A 25,126-nucleotide genomic window follows, 5' to 3' on the forward strand; every position below is an offset into this window, starting at 1 on the left:
ACAATTCGATTTATACTTAGTTTTCAAATATGGACTAACATAGTTTTTGTACTGACCTCTTCAATTATCAATCATCAAAAAGTACAAAATTTAATTCAATACCAATAATTCATAGACAAAATAAAATCAATAAATAAGATACCGTGAAATATTTACTCATAATGGTTATTTGTATGATATTTTTCTAATTATAAAATATGAATAAAGAAATATATATGCAATTAAAAATACGAATATTTTTGGAGGATAACTAGATAACTAATACGGTAGCAAAATGTTTTTAGGGGAATTTACATGTGCCCATTTATTTATATGTAGATATAATTGCAATTCAAAGAATTTCCGGTAATTATACGGATCGACTGTACATTATAATATAAATCTAAAACATATATGATATTATATATACAATATCGTTTGATTTTAATTAAACAGCTGTGGCAGTATATGAGTTGAAGTTAATTTTACCATGAATTTTCGAAACCAAAATATTCCTGTGTACTAAATATCTATAGGTGTGTGTGTAATGTGACAATATTTTTCTAATCTAAACGGGACACAAAGAGATTCATTTTAATTAAAAACAATCGTTTTTATTTAATAATTATTAACAAAATTAAGTACTATTATGGTTTTAAGATTTAAAAAAAATTCAATTTTATTAAAAACAACTTTATTTTTTTATTTTTATATTTATATATAAAGAAAAAGCGTCTATGTAAAGAAAACGGTTGACGATTATATTAATACCAAAATAATGAATTATGAAAAAAAATAATTTTTTGTTAAATATGATCTTACGATATTAAAGGGGGATGTACTTTTTCCGCCAAAAATCCGATTCCTTGATTTACGCACAGACCTATATCATCAGAAACGAAAAAGGTATGATTCCCGGGTCCGCCAAAATTTATTTTTTTGATAAGACGTTTGGAAACCATGTATAATTGTTACATATTCTTTCATTATAAATTTTAATACAAGTAGATAATAATAATATATTAGTCAAATATAGGTACAATTATATTAAAGTTTTTAAAGTATTACATAATTTCATATGTATTATAATATGTCCATTCATATTTATAAATTAAAAACAAGAATAGGTCAAATATTGTCTCGATAGAATTTTGAAAAAACACATACCGTCATAAATAAATAAGTAATTAAATAAATATATTTATTTTACTCCTAGATAAAAAACGTACCTTCCGTTGCACGTATTACTTTTTCTTTTTCAAAAATATTGGCCCGACAATTTTTCATAAAACATTTCCACCGAGTTACATTTGTTTGTGATGTATTACCAAAAACATATTTAAACCCATCAAAAATCAACATTGTTTTACTTCTTTTACTTAAAACAAATTTTATTTTAAGAACGGTAAGTAAGTAAAAACTTTTAAGTGTTCTGATAACAAAAGATACTGAATGGAAATATAAGAATTTAACATTTGTCAGATAATTATTGTCTGCAAATTATAAATAAACTATGATACAGTATATCGAACAGTGTACCGTTATTATTGACGATTATCAGTGTATTCATTACAAATGTCTTTAGCACTACCATAACATATATTCAGTACTGCTTAAAAATTAAATGAAGATACAAAAAACGAGGCAGTTCCGTTCACCTTATGTATGTGTATGTTTTTATGGGTTCATATCGGTGACAGTATGTATATTACATACATAACAATAGTAATTAGTATTTTTTTAGTATTTCGTAGTTATTCGTTGTATTATTTTCAAATATTTCATGTGTGATTGAAAAACCATTGTTCTACTTAATCTAATTATAATAACGGTTTTTTTCTAGGATTTTACTGCTTTGAGTACAAAGTATAATCATTTGATGTTTGAAAGCTCAAAATATCTTTATTTGTATTTATCTTTTATCGTGTCTAATGGAATTGGTTTTATGCAAAAAAAAAGTACACGATTGAGAATCAAAAAGTGCGATTACGGATCAAACAATCAGAATTTTATTCTCCTGTTATAACATAAAATAATTTATGTGTTGTCTGAAGAATGTGTGTCACAGGTTTTTATCGCAGTTTAAAATCTTAAACTATATTTTACTTCATTTTATTTTTATCCTTATCAACTCTTTAGTATGCAATAATCTCAATCCATAAATATATAATAGCCACTAATTTTTTCAAGCTTATTTTGTATTACCTAAATTGCATTTTTGATTGTATTGAATAAAATTAGAAGTTCAGTACATGTGCAAAAACGCATATTACTATCCCGATGTTGCTACTGGACATTTCGGAATAAATATGTTATTATAGTTGTGTAATTGCATTGCGGTATTTTTTTAAGTTCGTAAAGTATAAACATAATAGTACTACATTAATTAACTCTTGAAAATATACGGTTTTACTCACCAATTTAAATTAACTCATTTTTTTCTTCTTTTTTTCCATGCTGAACTCTAATGAGTTGTTTGAGTATATAAAATGTGATTAATAATACAATAAATATGCATTGTTAGGTTTTAATATATATATATATATATATATACCTATATGTATATTTGGGGGAAACGACCTTTAATTTTTTTTTTTTTTTATTCCGTAACACGCCTATGAATACAGGTGTTTTTATACTTATATTTACATCGTCCGCGAGACATAAACCGGAAAACGATGATTTCAATAACGCACCTGTTCGTCTTCGGGAAGAAAAAGAAAGTCATTGTACCTACTGATGGCGTCGACGAATAGTGTTAATATTTCTTATGACAACAGTTTATAATACATTGTATTTATCTATTAAATAGTTGTACGTATGAACATAATGTACAACTAAAAACGACGAATAAATGACTTAGCGTTCGTGCTACAGCTATACAGTATTAATATGTATATAATACATGTAGTATTTCATATTCGTGTACATGAGTAACGAGCAGTTAAGGGTATACGTAGTGATGTGGTGAATTGCGATCGTGTTGGCAATGCGCTTGGAGTTACAAAAAGCTATAAAAAACTGGAATTTCATTTTTCTAACGTGTTGGAAATGTAATTGCAAAACCTTCAGGACCACCTAATCATCGATCGATGGGACCCTTGCCAACGGTCGTAAACATTGCGAAAATTATAAAACAAAAACGGTGGTAACTGTTAATAGAAATACAAATGCAACAGCACAGTCCATGTACGAATGTATACGACAGCAGAAACAGTAGTAATTAAAGTAGATACAAATTTGTCCTAAACAAAAACAATCGATGGTGATGGCATACATGTACGTAATGTGCACACCCTAAGTATATACACTTAATCGAGATGAGGAGCAGATAATAAGAAAAAAATTACATTCTTCATGTCGTATATGTGCGAATGAAGTGATGTTGAGACGCGTTTTTGAATTTGATAATTGCGATAAAATTTTAACATATATATGTATACCAGTTGTCTCGAATATATACACACACGCGGGCGCGCGCTACAATTACCTGTTAGGGAAAGCATTGGAAAAAACGAGCACGTGCAAAAGAGGCGGTGTCGATACTTGAGATGTAGTAATTTTTTTCACGTGGGGTTTATTTTTTATTTTCTCCATTAGTTTTTATAGATCGCAAATATCGTAATGGGCGTGAAACGGTATGGATACCTACTGTAGTATTAGGCACGAGGTAAATATGATTATACCTGTAATATTATGCAATTGGCATGGAAACAACGCTGTATTAGTATATACACGTACTGTGGTCGATATAATACTACAGCTGCTGTGTGTGTTTACCGTTTTCAGTGGATAATTAATACGACCAGCCTAATTAAGGATTTGCGTGGTGCAAAGAATCGTTATTTATACACCTCACAAACGTCAGTTATATTATACGCACTCGCTGATAATCCTATGGTAACTAATTGAAACTAATGTGGGTGTGTATTATATATTAACAGTTGAACCTATATTTAACAATCTTAACAGTTCTTTAAAAATAATAATCATTAAATAGAAATTTATTTTAAATGAAAAATAATTTTTTTTCTTAAGAAGTTGTATATGTACGAAATCTATGGAAATGATATATGTAATAACAATAATATTTAAAAGTTATAAATAATAAATAACATCTATGATTATATTTCGTTCATATAGGTACATTAGTAAAGTTCATTTTAGTTTTTACTGTTATAACGAATATGTACTACAATATAAATAAGTACAATAATTTAAAATTGATTACAAAGTGAATTCATTAAATAGAATTAGTTTTGTAGAAATTTTCATAGAATAAAATTTTGACCGTATAAGTGTTACAAAATTGGGGTTTCTAGCTACAGAAATATTTAGCAAATATTTAGCCCGCTTTAACCTTGGCGCCCTTTTTTGTTCTTTTTTCTTTTAATTTTTTTTTTTTTTTTTCAATGGTCATCTATGAAATCGAAAATATATTCTTGTATATCATTTTGCATACAGCCAATTCCATATATATCGATCCGCTGCTACAGCTATACACCCAATAGTGTATGCTTTTATAATACATGTATACCTTCATCATATAGGGCTGTACTATAGGTATACGCTCATTATCTTTTCTATTAGCTTTTCTCTGTACATGGACTTGCCGCCTTGGCCTGGTTTCATTCGTTCACATATTTATATACAGATATAAGTCAGATCGCTTCTTATGTGTATGTATTTCACTTCTGTTGGAAAAAATATTTTTCACATTTAATACATCTGTCCGCTGTCGTAAAATCACGGTAAAATGTAAAATACATACATTTATATGCAACCAAATCAGGCGTTCGAAATTAATGTTAAATACCATTACCACGTTATTGCAGCTCGATTCACTTTCGGCCATCTGTATACGAGCCGTGTGGTATTAACTAAAGATTCGCGTCCATATAACGTTCGCGAACTATAAAGCACTGCAACACATTAAAACTACAATAGGTTGTATATGAATAATTCCATAATCCAGGTATACTCCTACACTTTCTTCGATGCGTATAAAATTAGTCTTATGCACACATAAATATATTATAAATATAATATATATATATATAAGTTTGAATTATACATTACATATGTTTCTAATCTAGAATTTTGCGAGTAGGTATGTGTGTGTACTTCAGATAATATTATCAGTGGAAACTTCAAAATATAATTTCTCCAAAAAATCTGTATTGACTAATAAATAATAAAAATAATAATAATAATCAATATTATAGGTATTTTTATTGGAATCTTAAAGTATATTCAATGATTTATATTGTGTTTTTTTTACCATTGAGATTAAATTATTGGTTATAACGGTACGCAGTCTTCAATTCAGTGAAATGATCGACCGACCGATAGTTTTAATCGAAACATAAAATATTATCGGAGGATTTGGTGGAGGGGTCGGAGAAAATAAGCTTCGTACTATAGACTGAATTCAACCGGGTTTCATTATCAGTCATTTGAATATTTCTCTACGGGCCACCACTGAATATTATAAAGAATATTTATTATATTTGTATGTAAATACATATATTTATATATAGTATCCGGGAAAGAAAAGAAAGCCTGGGTGGTTATAACACTATATTGAAGAGATATTGCTGCTGCTGCTAGTGGTACGGCGGCGACGGGAAGTCGGACAGAACACGTCTTGAGGGTGTGTCAAACAAAACCCCATGTGAATTAGAATCGACGTGACTGATGAGAATCTTTGAAACGAAATTCGAGAGGACCTTTGTACGTACAATGCGTGCCATACACACACCCGCGTCCTCCTCATGCATATAACAGAGAAGCCCTCTTTCGTCCACGTTGTCTTGCCCTGTGTGTATATGTGTGTGTTTGTGTTCGAATACAAAACACGTACATAGTTGTGTACAGACCAATTTTCAAACCCCGCCATGATACTTTTAATTAACTCTTTCTGTTTTATTATTTTTTTTTTCACAAATAATATATTTTGTATGCGAGAAAAAATATATATATTAATGGTGACATGTCTCAGCAGTTGGCCCGACAAGTTGATAGTATCGGGTAAAAAGCAATTTTCTATTTGTGCAGTATGTACGAACTGTTTAAAATATATAAACGCGATAACATAAACACGCGGGCGGAGGATATGTTCGGTCATGTTAACGGACATTTTACGTACTATGAACGCGTGTACAATAACTAATAGTTGTATACCTATCATCTGGGAGAGTTGTACAAAAATGTTATACCCTCCAGCTACTTATGTGTTATCAATTTTTAAACATGTACGCGGCACGTTAATCGTAGTTGCAACAGTTTAATAGTATTTAAAGTATGACTACTCATTTCGTATAAAACACTGTTATAACTTGCATAGAAAACCCGTCATTCAGCGCATTTACGAAAGTAAACATGTTTGAATAACCGTGTACGTATATTTTATGTATAGGTAGATATGGTATGTATATACGCAGCTGATGTGGGCAAACTGACGGATTATCTCATATACGCTTGAGTTCCTGGATGTTATTGGTGTTTGTATTGCTTTTTAAGAATCGTGGACAAATCTTACATTGATATGTCAAACCGATAACGATAATACTCAATCACGGTGGCGTTATAAGATCTTTTGAAATAATTTTATCGCTTGCTGCCAATATAGTATAATACATATACATATACGATGGTTATCGAAGGCAATAGAAAATGCATTTTTATTTTCTAAATGGTATAAGAATTTCTAAACGGGATGTGTTATTTATCCACGTATCCGTCATTATATTTTATTAATACCTACGATTAAATCATATACATTTAATGATATACCCATATATAAAGTGGTGGCTCGATAGAGGTGTATTCAAATTATGTGATTCACAGAAATATTAACGGGTGGGTCGATTTGTCATATAATCAGTGGCGTATATAGGGGGGGGGGGAGAGTTACCTAGTAGGATGCAGCCCCCTCTCCCCGAAATGTTTACAAAAAACTTAAAAATTATTTTAAACATAGGTATGTTTATATATATTATATTTTAATGGTAAGCATAAAGATACTTAGAATTTTCGTCCAACGTCAAATCGTTTTGGGACATTCTGTAAATGAAATGTAGATAAGTACCTATTGTGTCTTGTTAGTAATTCTTAGATAGCAGTGGAAATTTAACTCTATCCATAATAGCCCCTCCCGAAAATATTTTCTATACACGCCACTGCATACAATATAAGTATAATTGTTTTAGGGGTGATACAGTGTTATATTTACTGTATATACCTATTAAATACCCATTACTTATCCACTAAAAACCTATGAATTAACCTTTTTAAGAACAGTGGATATTTTTTAGGGCGGGTGGTGAAAAAAAAATTAAATGTGAGCCAAGAAAAAAAAGTTCAAGCCAACACTGCTTATATATATTCATTTATTTTTATCACTATTTACGTAATATATATTATTAATCAAATTAAATTATTTTCTATTTTAACATTGTTCCATTACACCTAGCATCGGTACCTACATTAAATCTATTCTATAATATACACAAAGATATTATATGTTATTATTCGCGTATGATTGAATTTGACTAATATATTTTCAAAATGACGAAATTTCAAAAAATAGTTTCGCACGAATGTACCTTAATTATTATTAGGTTTTTTTTTTTTTACTTTTTCGTGTAAACACAAACGATGATTATTTCTATGTTGAAATACATTGGTATACAAGCGTATAACCTGTTCGACCGAGATCTTAAATTATTTTTAATGTTAGAACCAATTTTTTTTTCTATTCCTTATAAGGTTGTTATTGTTGGGGTCTTGATTATCCAAAATAACATTCTAAGTTATTATGCAATTGGCAACTTACCATATATTTCTCTGATTTTCTCATATATGAGTGTTTACTCGCGCCATGAGATTCTACCGTGCGTTTTATGCCATTCAAAAATGCACTGGAAATAAACGTTCTGTTTGTATAACGGCCGTGTGTGTATGTTTACGGTAAAAAAACTGTATAAACATATAGGTTATCGTATTGTAACGTAATAATAAAGATAATAATAATAATTGTGATCTGTTGGTGGAGTATGTATAGATACGCTTGAAATCCGAATAGTTTTTATGCAATTAAGATCTCGATTGCGCACTATGAACTCCGGGTTATGTAGATTTAACATTATCATAGTAAATACATCGTATTGTATGCGTATATTCGTGTCCGTTTTACATGTTAAATAATGAAAAAGAGAAAAAAAAACAATTACATAAAAAAAAACCATCACCATCAGTTTCGTAACGTAACACGTTTACACCTATATTTTGTACATAATAACACGCATGATTGTTACCATTAATATATCCCTGGAAATATTTATTCCAAAGATAAAAATTTCGATAAATAGTTGGTATATTATATTTGTTGTAAATATAAGGTATGTATGAATACACAACGGAAAGTGTAAATGCATTGTAAATATATATAAATATGTGTGTGTGTATAGGTACCTGACAATGATGCGGTGTATATAATTAAACTCTTAGAAAGAAAATGTTACAAAATAAAAATAGAAACAAAACTTCCGACATTGAACCCATTATTGTCGAGAGTCGTAACCGTGAAAAATCATCATACGTTTTTTTAAATTTTTTTTTTTAACGATCTACTAAGAAATGATTTATTTGTCGGCCATATTACAACGTCGTCGGCGGCGACGGTTGTATACCTGTTTGTTTTTTTGTAATAAATTACGATTGTGTGTTGCAGACAGAACCATTATGATACACACCCAAAAGCAGCGTCAGTCCATCCGAGTGCCAAAGTCTATATGCGACCTATCGGAAGACGTCCTCATGTCAGGATTACAATTTCCGGGTGAGACAAAATTTAAATTATTGGGAAAAAATAAAAAGTTAACTTAACTTTTATTTTTACTGAGAGGTTGTTTTAACAGAGATTCATCACACCACCTTTTTGATACGATTGAGAGCCATAAAACGTATTAAAAAATATATTTTAAATTATTATCATGACGTGTGTTTTATCCAATAGTAGTTGTACCGACTATCGTGCTGTGTTACATAAATTAAATCCAATTGTACACGGAATGGCTTATGTATTATAAAATAAAAACGTGTTTGGGTGCGCATTATTCTATGGTGGGAGTGGTATCGGTAGCAATTGAGTTAATTTAATAAAAGAAAAATAAATAACCCGCATCGAGGTCCCTTTTGTTATTTAATATTTTAATATACTGTTTCGATCATGCAATCGCAGGATGAAAAAAAAAGATAATAATATGTCGTAGGGTGAAACAAGAGCACCGGAAACTGCGAATATAAATACAGACTTCATATTTTGCACGTGGATTTTTTCAATCTCGCATTTATCTCTTTTGCCGGTTATTCACATAGGGCTGTGTATGCCAGTATACTTGTATGCCTGTGCTATTTTCACGATTGTTACGATATACTTCCTGTACGTATTACAACGTTTATAATAATGTTTTGGCACGAGGTCGCGGACTTTTATTCATTTGTTTCTCGCACGTTGTCGTTTAGCGCCAACCGTCGTCTGTGTCGATGCGTGTTTTCGTAACAATCACTTTCTCTAAATTCCGAAATGAAAAAAAGAATAATAATAAAAACGTCAGACTCCTTTTTAAGATCCAAATCTATGACCTCCCATGCGTGTAAAATACGATTGATGTTTTAATAACACGCCCGGTGATGTGCGAATTCTTGCTGTAAACTTTTTTTTTCCTTATCGAACTGAAAAAGCTGTAAAAACGCATGATAGAATATACTGAAATTTTTTTATTTTATTTTTAGATTTCAGCCACAATTCGTTCCCACGTTAATTTAAATGAAACGATTTTAATGCCTTTCGAGCATTTGTTTTATGTCTTATAATAGTTTATATATATATATATATATATAGCTTTACCTATACTTTCATATAATTAAAATATTATTATTGTAGTTAAAGTTTTTTTTTAACTGTATTCTTTAATATCTTGTGATTTCTCGACATTTACGCACAGGTAGGGGTTAAATAATAAATAATAATAATATATATATATTGTTAATATAAAATTCAATGCATTTAACTATCAGCTGCAGTTCTTTTTTGTTGTTTTATGCATTAAATGTATTTCTCTGGTGCATAGAGAAATGTCAACATGACATATGAAAAAGTTGCAACGTTCGAAAGTATGCGTGAAAAATCATATTTTTATTAACAATTCATCAATTCTGTTTTAGGAGCCGTAGATCGACAAGGCAACGCATTGATTTTATGGGTCGAAGCTCAGTCCGGCACACATTCGGATAAATTATCCGACGTTAATGCGGCGGAACTTATTTTGTACTATGCTTCGTTGAGAAACAGGTAAATGTATAGATACTTAATAGTAACTATGTAGGAATAAGAATGGTATTGAATACAATTGTAATCGTGGTGGTAAAATATCGCTTTGGTATTTGTTGATTTGCATCTTTAATTTACGAGGTTAGGTTATGCGCATAGAGTTCAAGAAATACGTATATATTTACTCATATATGTATTATAATAACTTAGGTTATAGTTTATTTTTTCAAAAAAAGAAGCACTCTGATTATGAATTAAAGATAGTATAACAAATATTATTATAAACGCCAGCTTAACTTTAAATTTGTGTTGTGTGTGATGTGCGTATTTAGTGGAGAACGTTTCATTTATTCTTTAAGTTAAATCGCGTAAATATATTTTTAATATTTAATTTTTAATTTAAGATTTTTAATCGATAATCAATACATATACACCTTATATATTATGATATGTGTATATAGGTATACTTATAATATAGCTACTCAACCTCTTCATAATATTATTGTAAAACTGTATGTATAAAACTTCAACAAGTAATATGAAATCCGTCCTTGGTTATGCAGTAAGTGCTACGACAGTGACTTATATATTTAATTCCATTGGATTAGGACATTAGATATATAAATCCGGTTGATATTATAATACATAATAATAACGGCTGAACTAGGTAGGAAATCTGAACTAAGACAAAAATAGGCGATGGCCGTGTTGAAATAATACGCGGTAATATCAATCAAAATCTAATCAACGGGACACTGGCCGCTGCTGCAAATTGTATCCTTTTTTAATAAATTCGTGTCCGTCCGTGACATACCCTGTAGACTTTCACTCTTATTACCGGATAGACACGATCTTTCCGCTTTACTCGCGAATTCAGTTTTATAATTACCAGGTGACTTTGTCAACTGCGAGCAAAAATTGGATTTCTCATAGATTAAATATACAAATATATATTTAGATATATATGGAATGGAAGTCATTATTGTGGTTTATATATATTCATGTGAAATATTTATTTATTTACAATATAAATAATATTATTTGTACCTATCTAAAATGTGAAGATAATATTATAATATAAAAATTGATCTGTAAAAGCTACCCTTCAAATATATTTCACAAAATGTTTTAACTCACCACCTTTTAAAATGTCTGCGTCTCTGATTATGATATATGGTAACTAGTCGACAGCAATAAATGTACACATACTATATTATCGTTTCAATTATTAATAAATGTTGTTAAACATTCCAAATGTTTTTCTAGCATTTGTTTCAAATACCATAATGTTACATTTATAGCGTATTTAAATAAGATTTCTCTACTTCTGATAAAGCTTTATAAATTAAATTATATAGTTATAATTTACCCTGAATCGGCACTATACCTTTATTGTTTTTTTATGTGCAATTAAATGCGTGGTTACCATATTATTATAATTATAATTCCCTGTCAATATTTTAACGGTGTGTTTTATACATCAAATTTAAAACACATTGCATTAATTAACTAACTGCTGTTCTGGTTTGTGATCGACAGCTATAATATGGCCAAATCTATATGTAATCCATATATTGCATACTCAAACATATTTTAAGCATACCTACATATTTCTATTTTAAAATGAAAATAATTATTAAAATTTATCTAATAAATAACTATAAATCTAAAATTGAAGTACACCATGATTTAAATACATGTTAAATATTAAATACCAAACATATGAATGTAAAATTATTATTATTTTACGTCACACACAAAATTACGTCATATTATACAGTCGAAGAAAATTGACTAATTATTGTTCCTAGTTTTGTTAGTGTTTCTATAATTAGTTATAGCCAATATAATGGTTATAATTTTCATTGTTTGGCAATAATTCTGTACGATTATAATTTTTTAATATTTATCTTTTTATGGCTCATATCAGATACTGATGAATCAATACCATAACATTTATAGGTTATAGTTAGTCAGTAAATTTGATGTAAGTTTAGAGAATCGTAACATATTGTGTTTTGAAGTTTTATAAATTGTTTTAGAGAAAATATTTTTTTATTTATTCGTAGTGACGAATAAACTATATAAAAAAAACTTCATGAATAAAAATAAAGAAGAAAACTGTTTTTATAACTCTATAAGAAATGATTTTTTATTTTATTCTATGTAATAAATAATAATATAAGTTATATATATATATGTTTATCGTATGTTGTCGTATAACTATAAATTGTTTTCAAGTATTGTGACTAGTACATAATAGTCCTTTGAATTAAACAAATCTCATTCTCATAAATTAATAATAACTCAAATTTAAATAAATAAATATACATTACACACTATAATTAAATTGTTTATAGGTTACGTTTTATCGATTAGCATTTGTAATTTACCGCTCATAATCTACAAAATTTTTTACTCGATTGGAAAATATACTCCAAGGGATTTTTACCTATTATTTTTATTCTGGTTTCATTCATTATAATATTATATCAGATCAGTTTTATATGGTTCACGCATAAGAGTTATTAATTTATGTATATTTTTACGTAATGACGCGTACCTGTATTTTATATTCATGTATTTTTTCATTTTATAAGACGATGTAATAATTTCGAATAATCATAATTGTTTTCCGTTTTTAGAAATGAAAGGAACTTGTCATTAACCATCTTGGTGCATGAGAATAGTTGCGCTAGTATAGAATTCGTTGATTGTGTGTTGGTCTTGTTAAAGGTAAATATAATAAACGCGTGACGAAGTTAATAATAAAAAATTACCGTTCGAATGGTTCATCGAAAACGTTTTTACTATCACGATAATTATCGTTATTATTTCACAGCATCAAGTTTCGGTGGACAAAGTGATTTTTTGCACGAAGCGACACGCAGAAGGAAATCGGTTGAAGCACAGCCAAATTCGGGTATGTAAAACGTTTTACGTGCACGTTATTATTCATAGATACAAATAGTTTTTGATTTTACGTTCCTTTTTTTCTTTTTTCCTCATTCAGTGCTATGCCATCAATTCCTACAGCGGTCTCTTGGAGTTCTTCGAAGACAGTCAAATCCCGTTGGCTTGCGGTGGCCCGTACTCGCATAGTCAGCTTGAATGGATCGATTTCTATAAGGTTGGTTCACATCAGTTATACGACTTGAAATCGATTAATCACAATCGTTTTTGATAATATTGTAAACTCACCTATATGCACATAGGATGTCTTGCCGCTGGTATTTATTAATCATAAATCATTTGTGACAGTAAACAGATAAATCCGAGTTCGGTTTTCTCGTAACGTCTCATCGGTATAAGAATTATAATCTTTTGTTTTTATGCGGAAAAAATAAGTAGTGTTTGGATTATAATAAATTGTTTAAAACACCGGAAATTATATTTCAATCAGTGAATCTTTGTCTACAGACGCCTCGATGGAGTTTATAATATTTAACGTCGAAGTGTTCAATAATAAAAAAAAAAAAAATTGATCTGTAATCGAGCGTACTAATTTTCTACTTTTTTTTTTTTTTTTTTTTGCTTAGGAATCCGAGAGACTAACGTGCCTGTGTCAAACCGCCGGAAATCGACTCGTTACGGCCGTAACAGATATAGGAAACGCACCACAAGAACGGAACGCAATATCTAAGTTCTTGGACGATTCAGATATTAAAAACTTACTTCAGGATGCCAGGCAGAGCATGGAAATGCTCGAACAACATGCACGATGGTTGAACGAAGACAGATTTGTAATGTACGCGATCGTAATTGTTATTTATTATTACCGATAAGTATGATTTATTATGTTAGCATATGGTATTGCTATATTTTAAATATATATATAGGTAGTATAAACAAAAATTTAAGGATCGAAAAGGAAAAGGACCTTTGATTTATGTAGATTTGACTTTATTTTGTTCGATATATTTACAGTGAATTATTTTGTATTATATTGAAAGTAATTATGTGGTCCTTAAATATCTTTTGTGGCATCTAGAAAATTGTAATTAATAACTATAGCGTAAATTAAAATTATTTATAGTTTTATTTAAACACGTATTTTGGTTTCCGATGAATTATTAAAACAACAATTGTTTAGTTACTTATATGTACTTCGTATTTATTAACATCAGGTTTCTTATATAATACACACGTTTTTTAATCTACTATAAAAATTAGTCGTCGTAATAAAACATGACGATGAATGTTATTTCGATAAAAGTACAACAATTTATTATTATTACCTACTATACTCGTTCTTATTAGGTTGTTATTTGATTATAAAAAATAACAATAATTATATCTGATTATAACGTTATTATTTTAGCTCGAGAAAACCGATTTTAATTCGTTTTTAATGTAAGGTCGCTGATTTTAATTACTATGCCATAATGTGCTTGGTTTCGTTGGACGCAAGTATATTTTACACTTTTTCTTATAAAGCACTCTATTTTAATATAACTTTCTATGTGATTTTTGTTGAGAGTGACCGATTCACGAACGATACTAAAACAAAATAAATTGCACCTACAAAAACAGCGTAAAACCAATTTAAACAATAACGAATTATAATGATATACCTACGTTTATTATTGCTTATCTTGTGTTTGTGTCACGTGTTGTGAATTTATTATGAGCAGTAATATGTTTTCACATTTCGGCCAACGACTTGCTTGATACATTTTCCACGTTCACAGGTCGAGTTTTGAGGACGTGAAGAAGTTCCACGGAGAAGTCGAAGGCGCTGCGGTTCGGCTGGAAGAACTTCTGTTGCAGAAGAAGAAAAAAATTATGCAGGCGGCCAGGGTTCACGCTCTTGAGTCTGAAACACACGAGGTATGCAGATTTTGCTTTCAGGTGTATCGATGTCGCGGATGGTGGACGGCCGTGTGCTCAGCAGTGTTTGTCCCTGATAGACGGAAAACGAATTCTGTCATAGTGTAATAATAATATTCTGCCGGACCGTGTTCCCATATAGATGTACGAACGTGTCTCTGTACTACAGCGATATCATATATTATCGTTGCGAATTCGAAGGTCTGTGACACGTGAAATGTTACCATTACACAATCGTGGTACCGTTATATATATAAAATATTGTTAAGTCTTCCCCACCCACCGATCTAATGTGGATTTAACGAGGATGTATATAATATACTGTTGTTACAGTCAGACGAATATGAACTGTATGTTTTACGTAGGAAATGGTCATGGGCGCACACACACACGCTCTCATCAGACCAGAAGGAAGGAAAAAACTCATTAACCCGAGTGTCGGGGTTATCATTTCATACTTTCACGCTAAGCACACGCGCCTCCAATAGTAGCGACTTTAACCGTGATAATTGACTACGCTGAAAGAATAGGCGTTTAGGAAACACTATTTGCTTTTGACCGTTAAACTGTAAATATCTACATTATCTTTATTTTGACGTAGGTCCTCTCTTGGCTAACCAACAAAGGGGAACACGCGTTGGTGCAGCATGCTGATTTGGCGAACAGTTTGCCAGCAATTCGACAGCAGGAACAAGATTTTGAAAAATTTTACTTCGTTTCCATGGTAAGCAACGAAGTTTTCCAGTAGATTCATTATGTTATTTTTATCATGTATACGTTGATATTTGGTGAAAATGATAAAAAAAGAAATAGAATATTTGTCGGAAATATTTTTCATTGGTATTCAGTTAGTCTCATAGATCATATAAGAGTATATTTCTAGTTTTATAATAAAAATCAAGTATTGAAAAAAGTGCAGAGTAATTTTTTTTTTTTCAAAAATATATATTTTCTCTACACATTAATTATGAGGATTAGGTTTATCAAATAAATATTTATTTTCCTGAATATTAACAGTATGTATTGTTTTATTTGCTTTTACAGTTGTTATTTAATTTACTACTTATGTTATTTTTATTTATCTTATTATTAATTTTCTGATACTTTTTTTAACTTATTATTGTTACTTAATATATTCAATCAAACCAGTGTTACTTATTATTTAAATTTAAATTGAGAAGAAATGAATCAATTGCTTTTATAGATTGTTAATTGTGTTGAAATTATATTGTTTTCAAAATAATTCATGAGTATTGTAATACACATCTCGTGTAAATATAAGCAAAATATTTTATTGAAATCCAGATAGTGTAACTTACTTCCTAAAAAGTAATCAATTTCATTTATTTTCTTGTAATAATAACTATATATTTAGTTTTATTATCTTTTTTTTATTAATTATCTTATTCTAGTTTCTACTATTTTTTTCAAAAATATTTTAATATTAATTAAGAAAAAAAAACATTAAATCTTTAAAATTATATGTGTTGATGATTATAATTTTTAAATATTGATTGAATTTTATGTTCATTAGTAGTTTGAAATACTTGTTTTAATAATTTTGTTTATGATAGTGGTCATATCATTTTTATTCAATACAATAATCTCATTAAAATATTAAATTAGAGACTAAATCATTGAGTATAAATTGTATAGCGAAACAATATCCACATTAAATGTCCAAGACTTTGTATTATTGAGCTTTCTTTGTCACAACACAATATATTTGTTACATTCTTATCATGTTTGATTGTATGAAAGCAGACTTATTTCAATGATTAATGGTAGTAGTAGTTGGTAATTGTTATATCCTCAATTAGTATTGACATTTTTGTAGAAATTGTTTTTCTATAGAATTTTTATTTGATGATACAACTGATATCAATTTGAAAATACCGAGAAATTTTTGTTTATATTAGTAGTAACAATGTATATTTAGATCAATTATCATTAAACTTCAATTCATAGTAACGTACAATATTATGAATTACTGCAACTAAACAGCTGTCCAATTGTTTTTAGTAGTATCAACGATAAATCAAGGCGCTTATTTTAGACAATAATATAAATATTTAAAATCACATTTCATACCTCGACATTGTTCAATATTATAAATACAAACACTTTTATAAAAAAAAAAAATCTGCATACTAAACACACTTTCTTTGATTTTATTTTTTAAATTTTATCATATACCCAATATACACAAAAAAAGTACTGTTATTTTATGTAAGAAATAAATACAATATATGTCAAAGTTATGATTAAAATAGTCACCAATAAGCATCACTTAGCTATCGAGAGTTAGATTCATATTTCATTATTGAGGAGGTCAAAAAGTCATATTTTTTTGAACTTACATTGGGATTTCCAGGGAGAGTTAAGAAAAAACCAAATGTTTTAAAAGTTGGTTGAAATGGTGTGAACGTTTAGAATAAAATCTATTGTAAAAGTTTTAGGCTTCTTTGTTAATCATGGGGTATATAATATAAAACAAAAAAAGGAGCGTTTGTGATTTTTTGTAGTGAAATGTTTTAAAAAGTTTGAATTTTGTTCAAATGTTATTTTGCTTTCATTCCATACTTATGTAAATTATTTTTTTTATTTTTAAATTTGTGAATTTATTATTTAAATTTATTGTTTTGAATATGTATTAAAAATTAGTATTTTTATTTTTAAATTTTTAATACACTACGATAATGTTGACGAATGTTTCTACGTGTATTATTAATCTGTCGAACAATTTAACAGTTAGCGGTCAATTGAGAGCGTAAATTATTACTTTTACAATGGTAACAAAATTCCATTTTCTATCAAGCGTCTATTGAATATTCAACGTTTACACAAAGTCCATATTGTCGTTAGTTTTATTTCATTTTTTTCTTTACCACGAATACGGGGTAAAAGTTATTAAATATGTTTTATTTGGACACTAGCCGTTGACCGAGGCTAGTTTTTACGACGGTACCCAAAGATTTCAATCGAAACCGTTCTCGTCTTCTCGGAATATTTACGATTGGTTTTTGTTTTGTGTTGCTGTCGAATTCCCCCGGGATGCAGAAAAAAAAATCCCACCCCCGCGTTACAAAGAAAACACATATAATTGTATAGATGTATACAACACGTATACAGACCCGTTCGGTCGACTAACTCAACGTCATGAAAATACCCTCGTGCTACCTGTGTGGCACCTTGTCGTGTCGTGCACCCTCTCAATTGCTTCACTCGGCCCGTTTTCAACTATGCGCGACTGGCGCCGCTTTCCGGAGTGCTGGTTCGCTGGGTGGTTGGTAAGGGAGGGGTGCATCTTTCATCTGCGTGGCGTGGTTGTGCCGGGGTTTCCTGTGTCGAAGCAGGGTTGTTTCAGTATAACTGCGTCTTTCTTTACGAACGGTAGTGCCGAATTCCGTCCGTTGTTGTGCACATTACGCGCAGGATTTTACATCCGGTAAGTGATGTTTTTTTTCCCCCTCTTTCCCGTCATGTTTTTACTATTGAGCAAAATTTGCGACGTTTCGTAAATTAAACTATTTGTCATATAGTACGTACCAAGTTCGATGTGTTATTCTTTTTTTCTTTTGCGTACCAAATTAAAGTACATGTCTTAATTTTTTTTTTTTTTTTTTTTGATTTGCGTAAAAACGGTGAGTCTTAATCTTTTGGCGTTTGACTGTTGTTGTTAGTTCCAAGATTCGGGTTGAAGGTTATACTGTGCTGTAGAAATGTATAAATAAAGAGAGTGCGTACAACCATATCGATAAATATGTGTATATTATATTATATATATATATATTGAAAATTGACCAAAAAATCGTCTTGAATGTTGTAGGTATTGGCGATCACAATTGTTCTATAAACTCATGATTATTTGTGTTATGTATTCGATATATTTTATGTATGCGCATATGTTATGTGTATTTATGTACAGATTGAATTTTTTTAATAAGTGATTTTTACTTACGCGTTACAGTCTAACGATAAAAATGAGCTACGGATCTGTTCGTGAATAAACATCTTGACGTACCTCGAATACGGATTATTGTTTGGTTAAAAATCGTAAAAATTCATCGCACGTGCGACGATGACGAGAACAACGCCGACGCCGTGTACCTTTTGTGTACCGTTCTCGTTAGTTCGTTCGGAACGGAAGTGATAATAATGATTATAGGGTGGCTGGCCCAGCTCTCCGGTTTCATAGGGATTTAAATATTATGCGTCCATATTGTATTGAACATCGTAGCGGTATGCATGCTCTCAAAAGATGCATGTGTTAATGGTGAACGTGTGTGGTGCTCGTTTCCGCGACATATGGTAAATTTGGAGTCACCTTTGTACGTGATTTGTATAAACTGCGACGATAAACGTGTTATTATATATAGTATATAATGTAAATTTTTTTTTTGATTTTTAAAAGAAATACCGAAAAAATTCGCTTTACCCCTACAGACACGCGTACACGTCATATTTATGAAGGGGACAACAGGTGAATTCGAAAACGTTTTGTTTTATTTTTTTGTTCATCGAAAAAATCCCTACGATGGTGGCAAGCGTTCTATTTTCTTTTCTTATTTTTAATATTCAATAAAGTAAATTATTAACCTTTTTTTTTTGTGAGGGGTCCGTCCAAAGAACGCGCAGTAAAAAAAAATATCCAAGCAACATGTCCGCCCAACAACTGTATAGTATATTATATATATATACCTTTATAGTAATACACAATTCTATTGCGCATAATTATTTTTCTATATAGCTTAATTTTACGTAATTACGTGTGGATTTGATGTAATTTGTACTCTATTGTTGAATAGGGATATGGCATTTTGGCAGCTGTTATAATATTTATGAATAATATGCTATACATATGCATATCATGTCTTATTGTACATAATAATATAGTTAGTCATCCTTTTGAATGACTAACCTAAGAATTTACCAATTAAAAATCATTTACGTAGACTCATGTGATTTCGACTTATTAGTTTTTAGTCTTTACAGTCGTGTCATCTGTTCTTATGTGCCATTTTGTATTATTGTAATATTATAATACGTCTATAGGACTAGTTACAATTTTTGTGTAGGGGCACTACTTTAATTTCCGGGTCGATTATGAAGGTCGTGTACTTAAACGAAAATCAGATTGGTTCAATGTTTTCTTTGATCTAAATACCAAGAGCTACTCGAAGGTGTTCGTATTTAAAAAAAAAAAAAAAAAAAAAAAATTATTGATTTGAAAACAAACTGGACGTGTCGAATTGATTACTATAAAGTATAACATAATAATATGTTTTATAGTTGTTCATTCTTTGTTTTCCCATTCAGATAACGTTGGGACCTTCATTTCGATGTAAAAATATAAATTCTAATCACAATTGTATATATATAATTATATATTTCTATTTTCATGAATTTGTATGACCTATTTGGATATTTAACATGCATTTGGATACCGTTTGAATTTATTGACGATATTAAAAATAGACCAATTTGGTATGATGTAAAAAAATGTTACGATATTGTTACATATCGTTTTTTAAACGTAATAAATAAAAATTATAACCATTCCTTTGATGGGAAACCTATTATTTTACGATTTAATCCAAAGTTATGCGAAATTATGTATAATGTAATATGAATAAGCTATAAAATGATCGAATCGACCGTCTCAACGTAGAAAACGAAATTTTAAATCTATTTACCAATGTTGTTAATTGTAACCTTGGTTAGCTCTCAACAACACCTGTCAATCCAAATATGGTTTGTCCTCTTTTTTTGAATTGTCATTTCTTGCAATTTTTTATTCAACCAACGGTTATAACTTATGCTTAGAACTGAGCTAAGACGACGTATTTCTCAAATAGGAATCAATGTTTCAAAATCTATGTTACCATGTCGTCTGATTTTACAACTAAATAACCGAAATTAAAATTCAGTGATGTAGTAAATAGTATAATTTAGTAATAACTCTTCGGGTGTATACTACTTCTAACCGTATACGAATAAACATGAACACACAAAGCTCGAGTATATACATATAACCTACTATTCACCATGTAAGCTTCATAATTTATGTAGAATGGACATTATTATTTCGTTTTCAATATTAATTAATCAAATTCGTTTGATTCAATCAAGGTACCGTAGACGTTCAATTTGACCGTTTGTAATATTTATATTATTATTGTATGAAATTGTTTAGTAGATTAGTTAAGAGTACCTGGACTCAGATTACAGTATATTCTTTGATAATAAGTCATATAATAGTCAATGATCGCCTATGCGACGGATTGATGAATTTTATTCACTGTGTATACATTAGAAAATCGTACAGGATACGTCAATTCACACACTACATACGTTAGGATGGTAATGTAAATTAGTGAAAGTGTTACAGCGTTTATATTTGTAATAAAACAATAATAATGGAAATATATAGACCTATATGTCATTGTGTATGTGTGTATGTGTGTGTGTGTGTGCGCGCGCATTGGAATTCGTCCTGGTGTGACCATCATTATTATGCAACGTTGTATCGTGCTCTGGAATCGTTGTCATCGTTTTGTAGTTAACCCGCGAAAACATTTCATATTTAATACGTATGTGCCGAGAATTTGGGATTTTCAGGTTAACAACGTTCACGCTTGACGTTTTTTTCTCTTAATATTATTTAAGCACAGGCAAGTGAAAAACAAAAATTTCGGATCGACCAAATATATCGTTTCTCCCTTGAACACAATAATAGTTATTTTTAATCTTTTTATAATTCATGAGTTTGTAATACTAGAATAATAGCTAGTATTTGTTATAGCGTATATAACAAGCGGACGATAGTTATTGTTTACGTTTCTTTAACACAACAATTCGTCAGTTATGTGCCAAATATTTAATAACTACAATAACATATTGCGTAGATATACACTTTGGTGGCTTGCTGTAAAATAATATATTCAACTTGGTGCTTCCTTTGAATAACATAATATGATGTTATATATGCTGAGGACGGGAATGTGAGCCTGTGCAGGTTGATTGTTGTTTTTCGTTTCGGAAGTGTATGCATAAAAGCACGTCAACAAAATATTTTGTTCGAATAATCTCCGACCTCACCTTGTACTCGTGTTATCGCGTAATCGGTTATCAAAAAAAAAAAAGAAAAAAAAAAAGTGAACATCAACCATTGAATGCTACCTCTATGTACACTACTACGTAAGATTTAGACATACTATCCGTATCGGACTCGTTTTCACGCCAAATTGCTTACATTACCTACGTGTATCTTTGTGAGACTTCAGAGTTCATTTAACCAAACAATGAACTCTGTATGGTTACAATAATTTGTCCATCAAATACACTGATCGTCAGAGAATTATAGACTTGTGATTGCCCAATGCATAAGTGCGAATAGAAGAACTTTTAGAAATTTTGAATTCTCGGAAACGTGAACTCCCCTCATAAAAAAATAAAAATTCTGTAGCATTAGATGATGTTTGGGACTGTACGTCAGACTGAAGTATATACTTCAGTCAAAAAATCACTTTTCCTAATTAAATTTTTTCTCTCTCGTAACATGAAGCTTTTCGGTTAAGTCGACATACCTATAATAATATTTCTATGCAACGTTTCTATAAGTATTGCACAAGTTCGTCGCACGTGTACTTAATCATATGGCGTAATATGGAGGAAAGAGGAGTGATGTTACGTGTCTTATATATTGTGTGAAATGCGACCGACAAACTCGCTCGTGTTAAACACGTGGTTTTCCCCAATTATCGTGTTACGTGCCGTCAAAAAAACTAAATACGCTCGGAAAGTTTTAAACGTCTGCAAGAATCTTGCCACATATGAAATAACAATTACATTGTTCACGATGGGTTTGGATCTCGAATGGATTATTATATTTAAATCGCGAACAAATTCTAATTACTTTTTTTTTCTTCATCGTGTATTTTATATTAATGATTTATCAGAACAATACAACCAACACGTTTTACGGTCGAAAGAAAGGACACGCATACCCAAGGGCTTTAAAAGAATTACTCTATAGTTTTGCTATTCCCGCACAGAGCTATTTGTCTGCACGGGAGTTTATATTTAATTATTCTCATGATTGCGCTTCTAAAATAATTATCTCGCTACTGAGTTACAGTAATAAGTATAATAACCAATTTCAAAATTGTATTATTTTAGTTCGATTTATTATTTATTGTTATGATAAAAATGTTGAAGTAAATTAATTCATAGTTGATATATTGTATTTAGTTACAAAAGTTAGTATGTGTGTTTTAAAAAACTCAATTGTATTATACGAATTTTGTGTGTTGTATTAGCATTAAAATTACAACTTTTTAATGAAAAATACTTACCAAAATGACAACTTGAAAAATATAAATAATTAAGTACTTCTTTTTTTCTCTTTATAACAATAGCGTATATTTTATGATGGTTTGGATAGTTGGAAAGTTCAAAATATTTGTCGTATATTCATATCATTAGCCCCTGAATATTTTATTCATATGTATACTTTTTTTAATTTTTTTTTTTTTTTTTTAAATATATAAAATAACACCTTCGAAGGGTAATATAGTACAGCTACTAAATATATTCAACTAAAATTAACAGTAATACCGGAATATACGTTTAAAGATATGTTTTACAATATTAAAAGAAGAAGAATTATTAGTAGCTAATATACATTTTAATTTGTTAGTGTAGTCATGAAAAAAATCAAAATTAGAAATATCATTACAAGATGTTAACATTCGGTTAAGTAGGCTATACTTCATGAAATTATTTTTTCCTTGGGGAGTATAAGACAATTGTTGGTGACGGACGTTATAAACTGGTATTTTGAAATTAATTTATTCTAGTAGCTCATGGCATATAGTTTTATTATTAAATAGTTTGTGTATAAATGTTACATCAATAAATAAACGTCTTGATTCTAAACTTGGGATTTGACATTTAAATGCGACGTCGTCAATTGATTAACCTTCCATATCTATTTTATGACCGATTATACGAAAAAAACGTCTTTAGACTTTTTCAAATTTATTTTTGAAGCTAACTTGAGTTAGTTTCTAAATAACAGAGCCAAATTCAAGAACAGATCTAACAAGGGCTGTGTATAAGGTAATTAAACAGTTATGGTTGTTAAACTCTGAGCAGTTTCTCTTTATAAATCCTAGGTTCCGGATAGCTTTGTTATAAATTATGTTATTGTGTTCTGAAAAACTTAGATCATCTGATAATACAACTCCTAAATCACAAATATGGGAAACTTTTTTTAGATTGTGACCCCCAATAATGTAACCAGAAGGTACTCTTACTTTGCGCAACAGAATGAAACAAATGAACATTTAGAATTATTTATTTATAGGCCATTTAATGAGCACCATTGGGATACACTATTTAAATCAGTTTGTAAATGATCTATATTATCGATTGAATTAATAGTGATGTATAATTTTAAATCGTTAATAAAAATCAAAAATAACAAGGGAAATAAATTACCTCCTTGGGATACGCCTGATGATACAAGAAATTTATTGGATATTTTAAACATTTTTTTGTTTATTTCATCGAGAACTGAACTTATTACAGCAGCAGTGATATGACTAGCCTTGTTGGTGATTTTATTGATTACATGTTTTAATTAAGTTATTTCATTGATAAACTATTTAGCATTACTTAATGAAATGTATGATAATTTGTGAATTTTTCCGAAAAATAAATAAAATAAATTTGACATAAAGGATAATAATAAAAAAAATAAAATAATTGTCATACCAACATACTACGTAACACTATTATACTTCTGCAGAGACGCAGAGTTTAGATATTATTCGATTCATATTATTTTCTACCATATCAATTATGTAACTGTAAATTAATATATTTATGCAAGTCAAATATTTTTTTTGACATTTATCAATTATACTGTTGGTGAGCTATAAAAATTTGCAAGACTATAAATGTTACTATTTAAAG

General features: G+C 29.7%; 1 protein-coding gene across 2 annotated transcripts in view; it reads left to right on the plus strand.

The window, feature by feature from the left end:
• Positions 1-25,126, plus strand: part of LOC112683120 (rho guanine nucleotide exchange factor 40-like) — a 156,476-nt gene that overhangs the window by 102,727 nt on the left and 28,623 nt on the right. For both annotated transcript variants that reach the window (XM_025554009.1, XM_025554010.1), the window contains exons 5-12: positions 8,714-8,821; positions 10,210-10,336; positions 12,961-13,051; positions 13,158-13,238; positions 13,329-13,445; positions 13,855-14,063; positions 15,007-15,145; positions 15,747-15,869. In XM_025554009.1, coding sequence (XP_025409794.1) covers positions 8,714-8,821; positions 10,210-10,336; positions 12,961-13,051; positions 13,158-13,238; positions 13,329-13,445; positions 13,855-14,063; positions 15,007-15,145; positions 15,747-15,869 — 995 coding nt within the window. The remainder of the gene's footprint in view (positions 1-8,713; positions 8,822-10,209; positions 10,337-12,960; positions 13,052-13,157; positions 13,239-13,328; positions 13,446-13,854; positions 14,064-15,006; positions 15,146-15,746; positions 15,870-25,126) is intronic.

Source organism: Sipha flava, unplaced genomic scaffold (assembly GCF_003268045.1).
Source record: "Sipha flava isolate LNK unplaced genomic scaffold, YSA_version1 220_pilon_pilon, whole genome shotgun sequence".
NCBI lineage: Eukaryota > Metazoa > Arthropoda > Insecta > Hemiptera > Aphididae > Sipha > Sipha flava.